This window comes from Blennius ocellaris, assembly GCF_963422515.1.
Source record: "Blennius ocellaris genome assembly, chromosome: 20".
Classification (NCBI taxonomy): Eukaryota; Metazoa; Chordata; class Actinopteri; order Blenniiformes; family Blenniidae; genus Blennius; species Blennius ocellaris.
In genome coordinates, this window is record NC_137669.1 from 17361839 (window position 1) to 17371220 (window position 9382).

The 9382-nt window shown below is 39.7% G+C and overlaps 1 protein-coding gene across 2 annotated transcripts; it reads right to left on the reverse strand.

Moving 5' to 3' along the window:
- Positions 1-921: 921 nt before the first annotated feature.
- Positions 922-3091, reverse strand: LOC308144875 (protein S100-A1-like). 2 transcript variants are annotated; one of them, XM_080516124.1, is made up of 3 exons: positions 2933-3091; positions 1734-1892; positions 922-1318 (listed from the first exon to the last, which is right to left on the reverse strand). In XM_080516124.1, the coding sequence occupies exons 2-3, from the start codon at positions 1872-1874 to the stop codon at positions 1157-1159; spliced, it is 303 nt and encodes a 100-aa protein (XP_080372250.1). In that variant the 5' UTR covers positions 1875-1892; positions 2933-3091; the 3' UTR covers positions 922-1156. The 2 variants fall into 2 exon arrangements, with proteins under 2 accessions (XP_080372250.1, XP_080372249.1); XM_080516123.1 differs by having other exon boundaries at positions 1734-1895.
- Positions 3092-9382: the final 6291 nt, after the last annotated feature.

The following is a 9382-nucleotide window of genomic DNA, read 5'->3' on the forward strand; positions in this document are numbered from 1 at the left end:
TGTTTCCTTTGAGAAAAGGACAGTGTAAGACATATTCCTTACTGGGCAGCCTGCGTTTTTTCCTTTTGAATGCATATTTATTCTTTTCACTTTAGAAAGCCACACACACACACACGTATTGAACACGCTCATAATGCAAAGGCTCTGTGCTTTGATTTCAGATTTATTGGTTTATCCCTTTTGGGATATAATTTGCTGCAACAGCAATTGCTCAACAGGGACACAACTATACCTGAACTGAACTGAACTGAACTGAACTGAGCATTAAAATGTTGATTGTGCGCCCTCTTGCGATAGAAATGTGACAGTGCAAAACAAGTCTAGGTATTTATTACCTATTCAGTTGTTTCTGCTTTATTCAGTGGGGATCAGAGTTTTTAAATAAAGAACAGTGGACAAGATACATTAGTAAGACCTGGAATATCAGTCATGCAGCATTAGGTGTTTGGACCAGTTGACTGTTTCACACCACTGAACCTTTACGTTTCTAGAGATTGCTCAACTTGTTCATGGTTTGAAAAAAAACGTGTGTGTGTGTGTGTGTGTGTGTGTGTGTGTGTGTGTGTGTGTGTGTGTGTGTGTGTGTGTGTGTGTGTGAGCTGTGCCTGGAGGTATTTCTATACAGTCTCATCACTGACTGGGATCAGCACATTGCACGGTGTAGATTAGAAGATGGACGGATGAAACGTCAGATGTCTCATGTGACATCGATTCAGCGTGAAGGTGACGTGTGGTGCAGTGTGTCTCCACACAGCTACAATCTGGTCACCCTCCCAGGAAACCCTCGCAAAAGGAACTCTGCAGATTCAGTGAGTGGCTGCTCGGTTGTTTGAGGTCATGAAACCTGCCCACTGGCTTCAAGACAAGTTGTGCTCCAGGAGAATCAAGAAGATGAGGAGGCGGAGGGGACATGCTGTCGATCTCTTTAATATTCATTATGTTTGACCAGACATGAAACTCAATGATTCAACAAACTTTACTCAGCTCCACAACAACTGCTTTATCTGTTTAGTTTATTTTAAGTGTGAAGAGGGTTTATGATGAAGTCAGAGAAGACAGAGCCAAGACAGCGAGAAAGGATGCCTCGAGTTTAATGGACCAAACTCTCTTTATGAAAGCCGGACGAAGCGTTTTGTTTTTTCTTCATTGTTGCATTTCACTTCTTTTTTGTCTTCCTCAGTTTCATCTGATAGGCTTTCTCGCAGGAGACAGATAACCCGGCGATCAGGCAAAAGAACTGCTCAAAGTTGATCTGACCGCCCCCACTGACGTCCAGGTCCTTCACCATCTTGTCGATAACCGCAGGGTCCTTCTGCACCTGTGTTCAGGAGTCACAACAAAATACTGCATTTTGAAACAGATGGTGAAATATCAAAGAACTCTGTTCAATTTAGAAACAGTGTGAATATGAAGGCCAGTGGCAACACTTGTCATTTCTACAATTAGGAGCAAATTAACCTGAGGTAATACATTTTACTCCTAAATAGAATTGCCAATGCTTTTACATGTTTGCACATCTAGTTCACATCTGTTAAAATGTAAATTTTCCATAAATAAACTTCAACAAATAAATTTTTTAAAAACACATTTGATCACCCGGGTCTCCAAGTATTTCCATTCGTATAAATAGCAGGCACTTGTACATCCATTTCTGATGGATGTAGGTTTTAACAGGCCAGAGATATTGCAGCTCTCCTCGGTCTCCACTACTTTACACGGCGGCGCCTGCTCACCTGAAGATAGGCTGGAATCTCATTTTTCATCAGCTGCTTCAGTTTGTCCCGGCTCACTGTGTAGTATCCACCGTCCTCAGAGGCGTAGCGGTGAAACACCACGATGAGCGACTCCATGGCGGTCTCCAGCTCCGTGGGCATGGCTGCTGAGATGTTTTCCTACTGAAAAATAACAATGAGAAAAACTCGTAGCGGGCTGATTGACAGAACGAAGTGTTGCACAACTCCACAAAGGCTTAACTGACTGAAAGCTTGGTCGAGGGACTTGTTGTCAAATCTGTGTAGAGATTTGTGTTCATCTGATAAGCCTATCTGATCATCTAAAGTTGGAACTCAAAAACCAAGGAGAGATTTTGTTTCACTTTACTAAACAGCTACAACCCCACAGAAACTCAGCTAAAGCAGAAGCCAGATGAGGACGACTGCCGCTGAGGGAGAGATTATATCTACTTTTTTGGGTGAAGTCGGTGTCAATTTATCCTGGAAACGAGGATAAAGCAAGACCTGCTGCTGTACATGTGTGTACGTGCCAAAATGCTGACCACACCCTGAAGCAATCCCACATGCTGTGTGAAACCCTGAGCATTTTCCATGTTGCACATATTTGCAAAATGTATTTTCAAACGCTTCAATCCAGCATGTAAGCATGAAGGATTTAGGCCATTGTTTAAAATGTTGTATGGTTTTTCCCACACAGCTTGCCCAGCATTAGGCAAGTGCATTAGGAAACCTCTACATTTATGTCTTCCAATGTACAATATGTAGTTCACAGTAGTGTCACAGAATACATGATAAAATATTTCAGCTCAAGCTTGAGATTAGATGCTTCAATAACTATGAAATTAGAAAAAAGTGATGACATGATCATTATTGCATGTAATACTGTGTATTTTTCTTTCTTTCTTTTCACTTTAATCAGTTTTGAGGAACTTAAACATAAAAATCATTAATTCTGCTCAGTTTTAAACATTCCTAAATGGAAAACAAAGGTTATTTTCTCTTTCAAAAGTCACAGAAATGTGAACAATTTTGAAGTTTCTCCCAATAACACCTGAAACTGACATGTTTCATGGGTTTCAATAAGTGAACCACAAAGGGTTAAAAAACATCACCATGTTTCATTCAGGGCAAAGCTCAACATTTAGGTTTTAATATTTAATCTGATCGATTGATTTTGTTCTTTCAAACAGTGCCCATACCTTAGCAACGCCTGACTGTGTTCCTGTCAACACCACAAGGAAAGTCCCAAGCAAGGCAAAGTTTCTTCGGAGGGATTCCAGAAAACAAGTCAGGAGGAGCAAATAGATCCACCAACAGGACGAAAAACAAAAACAACGCAAAGAGACAAAAAGTAAGCGACGAGGGGAAGTAAAGTGTGGAGAGCTGGAGTGAGATGAAGTGGCTCATAAAGGCGCGCAGGAGGGAGGGTGAGGCCAAGAGGCCTGCGTGGAACTGAGAAGGTGTGGCAACAGAGTAGGAGTCAGACCGTGTCTGCAGACAGGAGAGACAAGCGGGGGCAAGTAGAACTTCACAGATAATGTCAACACTGGATGTGAAGAGGCCAACAACACAGATTGAAAATAAAGGAGGAACACCACATGGGTAATGGAAAGAGAAGCATTTGAAAAATAAAGTATTTATGGTGATAATAGATGTTTATTTTATTATCACTTATAAAAGATTGAGAAGAAATGTGTTTAGACTATGAATAAGTTTGTTAAGGTTGCTATATGTGTACTGGGTACTCTTCATTATCAAGGGTCTTGCGTGTAGTTTTGCTCTTCTACTCTTATGATTTGCATCAACCTACTTTTCTGTCTTTCAATGAAAGTAAACATAGTTTCACGGATTAATTATGAAAATGTGAACTATCCTGTGAATCCATTGATGACATGGTTGTTTAAACACCCTTGAACCGACATGTGACGTGCACATGATCCTATGATCCAGAATGAAATCGATTTGCTGAAATATGTCTTCAAATCAAAGTGGCACCATGTGCATTTATTCCTAGAACGATTTGAACTTGATATTATCCAGCACTGCTCTCACACAGATTCTCCATTTACAAAACAAGTATTGTTCAGCGTTGGCGAAGAGTACGAGGGTGTGTAATTTAAGTAATTCTTTTTAGGATTTATTGGTTTTGCTATGTAATGGTTCGATGAAGATTAAGACATAAGTCTTTTACAGATAGTTTTTAAATTGATGGACCAAGTCAACATGTTTCTGTAAGAATATTGACAATATCTGTGTTTCAACACATGCATTCAAAAGATATTAAATGTTTTAAAAACTTATTTCAGCTCTTTGAAAAAGATTATGACAAAAAAACTGGTATAAGATTGCCTTAAAATTAAAACACAAGAAACAACAAATATGTGTGGTGGATTTAGATTATTTTTAAAACCCACTCCTATGTGAAGTCTCTTGGTGTCACCACGCCTTAGTGTTGAAGATATCCTGTTCAGCAAGTTAAGTTTAGGTCAGCTCTGCAAACACTGAGGCAGCTGGCATCCGTCCACATCACCTGACTCTTCTTCCCCCACCAGAATGAGAAGATGCATGTAAACAAATACTTAAAGGTCTCATATTGTGCAGCTTTTCAACAATGTTTCATAGTAATCAGAGGTCTAACAATGATGTATTCACAGTTTATTGCCCTAAAACTCAGCCTTGATCCTGAATTTCATCCAGTCTAAAAGTCCCTCTTGTGAGCTCCACTGAGAACAGGCTGTTTCTGTGTCTGTACCTTTAAATGATAATGAGCTGTGTCTGACCACGCCTACTCCATGTCTCTTTTCAGATAGCTTGAGAGAAGGGGAAAAAAATGGCACATGAACACGAGCGGCCTCTAGTGGTAAGAATCAAAGGAAAATTATATATAAAAAAAAGAAATATATCTCAGTACTTTTTTAAATGCAAAGTATGTACAAAAGGCACAAGTGGAGAGTTTCAGAGAGATAAAAATGACTTTATTTAATATTTCTTGATGGCAGTATATGTTTTTGAGACTTTGTGTTGGTGCATCTGAATTGGAGGAAATATGTGCTCATCTCCAGTTTCCCTCGCTGTATCCTCGTTTTTTCCCCCCTTTACTTCTTGAAGAAGTCTGGACACTTTTCGCAGAGAGGACGAATACAGTGAAAAAACTCCTTCAGGTTCACTTGGTCATCCAGGTAGGCAATTTTGATGTAGATGTCTTCTTTTACTGTCCTGTTCTCAGGTTTCTGCAGTTAAACAAAAATAATGTCATACTTAGAAATCCTTTACTAAAAAGCCCTTCAGTGAGCAGGTGCAGGTGGAAGTGAAGAGCTGAGGATAGAGAATATGCACATCCAGAAGCTCTTTGTATTCTGTTTCGAAAAGTTTTTCCAGGTTTTCTTTTGTGATGGTGCGGCCTCCGCCCTCCGTTAAGCAGCTGTTGATGTCTGCAATACATTTGCTCTCAGCGTCATGGCAATCCAGGAACATGGTGACGGCTGCTTCAGAGGAGCAAAAATAAACATTGAACTGTCACCCATGTGATGTTTTCATAATTTACCTGCATTTCGTTTCCAGATTAGGAGAGCTGTCGTTTAAAAACAAAAATTGAAAATATAAATATGGCACCATCTAGTGGCAGATTTAAGGCAGTGACATTGAATCGTGTGGTTTTATGAAAAAGGTCAGATTTTTCACAACAGCTTGAGGGAGTGAAAGAAAGACAACAAATATTATGCCACGAAACAAGAAATCAGCTAAATTTACTGGATCGAATCTGTCACTCAGCTACTTTTTTAACAGTATGTTTTTGACATGCTGATAGGATACACAAACAAACTAAAAATCATAAAATAATCATAAAATCATTAAAAATATATCAGAACACAATAAAGTAAAAGTAATTACTTGTAACACTAAATGTAAAAGTAATAGTAATACATTATCATTGAAGAGAAATTTAATGAATTGAAATATTTTATTTTAATACAATATCATTAACCGCATAATAAATAAAATACAAAACAAAAAACAATATGCATTATTCCCCATTAAGCCAGACATGTCTTAAATAATAACTTGAACCATTTAAATGATTCCCATTTTATAGCAGGTGATCTGAACACTCAGTAATTACAACTTTTACAATAGTGTGGATTTACAATAGTGTAGATCAATTGTTCTTACCTGTGTATGGGTAAAACAGAAAGAGTCTAAAATTAAATACATGCAAGTAAAGTGTTATTCATCAAAATCCTGCTGGCCATAGACTTACACAATTATTCTAAGGAATTAAGAGTTAATATCTGAGTCTTTATAAAAGTGTCAAACAAGAGAAAACGTGAGAAGTGTGTGTAGATTCTACTCTGTCTGGGTCGTACCTGTGCTGAAGAGACGAGTCCACGCTGTGGTGTGAAAACCGTCTGCCAGGGCTTTAAATAGGAGATGAACGATGCACCTCAGCACTTCCACACCCTGGTGTTCAAGGTTTCCTGTTTGACAAGTGTTTGATTTCGACAACACTTCTGAATGATGAACCTCAAAAGTAGTTTATCAAGGCACTTTGCATCAACAAACAACCGAATCCTCTCAAGTAATGACAGGGTTGCACAATTTCTTGGAATGGCTTCCCATGATACAGGCTCAGATTGAATAATAAAGAGATATAAAATGCGAGTTGGAGTCTGCTTCAGGTTTCTTCCAAGTAATATATAGCTTTAGAGGTGGGATTATTGGGGTTCCCCCCCAATATATATATATATATATACTTAATATACATTGGCTATAATAGTGCTTGAAATGGCCACGTTGTAAAATATGTTATTTCATACTCATCTATATGAATTTACTCTATGTGCTAGATTCAGTTGAATGTTATTTTCTTTACTGTCTTTTCCTGTATGAGACTGAGTTTCACTGTTGAGAAAGTCAAGGTGAAAACATTGAATTTTATCTCAGGAATGTTTTCTTCTCCCCTAACTATCCAGGTCAAGTTTCTTCAAAAGTGTTTCTCCTCTTGTTGTGTTGGCTTTTACTTCACATGAACTGATTTCTATTATCTCTGGAGTCAAAGCAGTGTTATTAATAAAGAACACACCGAGATGGAAGCAATGACTTGTGTATTAACATGAAACGCTCCAAAATTAACCCAAAGTAACTTCTTATACTGTACATTTCCTTGATAATTTTAATTTGGAAAACACGTTTATCATCACCCCAGTGTTGGATTGCACGAGAGCCAGTAAATACAAATATTTGCATATTCTTCAGTGATCGACATGCCCAGTCTTGAGAGAAATCTTAAATTGCTTCATGGTTGCACACAGATTCGTTGCATGTGCTTCTCATTGCCCCAGGTAGCCGTGGTGCTGAAGGTAAACACAAAGTTCAAACACATAATCTACTTGGATATGTTAAAAGAAGTGCAAAAAGAACATTGACAAACAACGTCCACAATATCAAACTGACATGTCCTTATAAATGATCAGATGTGAGTTAACGTGTATTAGCATTGCACCTTTCTACATTTAGTATTTTACAGTGATGTATGTAAGTATATTCCTCCAAAGACATGTTTTAGGTGAATCTGTGCAGCGTGTGCATCGTAAATGTAGATTTGTGTGACAGTCCATCCCATGTGTTGAGCCTGTGACGCTCTGGTGACCTCTACAGGATCCTCGGCAGCAAATCATGACCTTGGTGAAACAGAAGGGTGGAAGAAATGTGGGATTTTGACTCCTCTGTTACATCACAGCATCAGCAGATGAGAGCAAAATGTCGTTTGGCTGCAGGCTGATTGATGGCAGGCCACCTGTTCCCACATTAGATTGTGACTGATTAAAGGTGGCATATTTACCACCTGTGTTACACTGGAGTTGAGTGAAGGTTGTCAGTCAGAATTCCAGAGGCCGTGCAGCGACAAGTTGAAGGCAGGGAGATAATCTGAACAGTCAAACGAACCGTCGGCAGCGCCTGGCAAAGTTTCATTCATGTCATTTAGAAGAAGAAGCAGTAGCGTGCAGCGAAAGCTCATAGGACTTGTAGTTCTTACTCGTGCATGCTGTACAGGGTTTGTTATTTCAGTGTATAAAGATTACACATAACAAACCATGGACTCCTTGTCTTCTGATTTTGTTGTTCAGGTTTACTGCTGAATATGTGTTATAGAAATCCTCAAAGTAACAAGGAACTATGTTTCAGCCTTTATTAAAATTACAAGTTGGATGTTGTAAATTCACTTATTTACTCTGCAGCAGGGTTGATAATAATACAGTTTTAGGTGTCGAAGTGAGAATGCAAAATGTCTTCTCTGGATGGATGGATGGAAGGATGGATGGATGGATACATAAATAAGTCGCTGGAGCATGAATCCCCCCCCCCTCATCATCTGAAAGCATCCGGCGCAGGACTGGAGAGGGGGCGGGACGTCTGGGTGAGGAATAAGCCACAGGCTCTCGTTATTCCGTGCGGATATAGTGCACATTATTATCACCGTCAAGGATTCAGAATTTTTTTTTTTTTAAATCAACATCTTCTTCTTTTTATTTTGGCGTGTAAAAACATAGGGCGACGCTTCAGTGTTGTTGTTTTGCGTGCGTAAAAATGCCCAGTTCGAGCGTCTTTTAAGAAGAAGAAGAAGAAGAAGAAGAAGAAGAAGAAGAAGAAAAACAAAACACGAACGGTATCGAGCGCTAAACCTGGCAAATTTGACAATTTAGTGTTGTGAAGTTTGCACATTTTCTGATGATGACATGCACTGTACGGCTGGTGGCCTAGATACACCGACATCCAGATGATGAAGACCGGGGGTCATTATTTTCTTAAAATGGCAGAGATGGAATTGAAAACAGCCACATCAGCGATGGAAGCGTTGGTCCGGATCGGCGTAAGTACTACACGTCTTCTTTTGTGTCACCGTTAAAATGATACACGGTGATAAATGCATTTTATTAAAAAACCCAAAACAAAACAAAAAGGACGATTTATCTCGTGGAATGACACGTTTCTGCGATCTGTATAGAGGTTTTCGATGGATTACACGATGTGGATTTGAGCTCAGATTATAGATATTTTGACGTGAAATGAAAGTAAATGAAAATGTTTCCCATCTTCGAGGATCATTGTGTGTTACTGGATGCTGTAACCTACATAAATGGAGAATTCATCAGTTTGCACAGCGGCTGAATGGAGCTTATGCAACAATTATCAGAAAAATTGAGGAAAATATGTATATTTTCAGGAGAACAGATTCATACAAAACACCACGAGAAAGGGAAAACTATGCGGGTGCAAAACATGTTTCTTTTTGGGGCTCACGGGATGGTCGTTTCCATGGAGACGGGGTGTCTTGGAAAGGTGTGTGTGTGTGAGCGTGCGCGCGCGTGTGGATGCAGCGGGTAGCACCGGCTGTGAAAGAGTTAAATAAAAAAAAAAAGCCTGGAAGCAGGATTCACGCCGGACAGACTGAAGGCCTGTGAGGTGCGCACTGAACGGGCACCACGTCGATGGCACCGCTGCACATAATTCATCCTGCATGCAGGCGCGTCGGGTCTCGTTAACGCCGCAAACCCCTCCCCACTCACTCCCCCCCCCCCCCCCCCCCCCTTTTCCACGAGACCTCCTTTCCGTTCTCCTCTTGTGGGGAAATATACACGTAGTCCACTGTC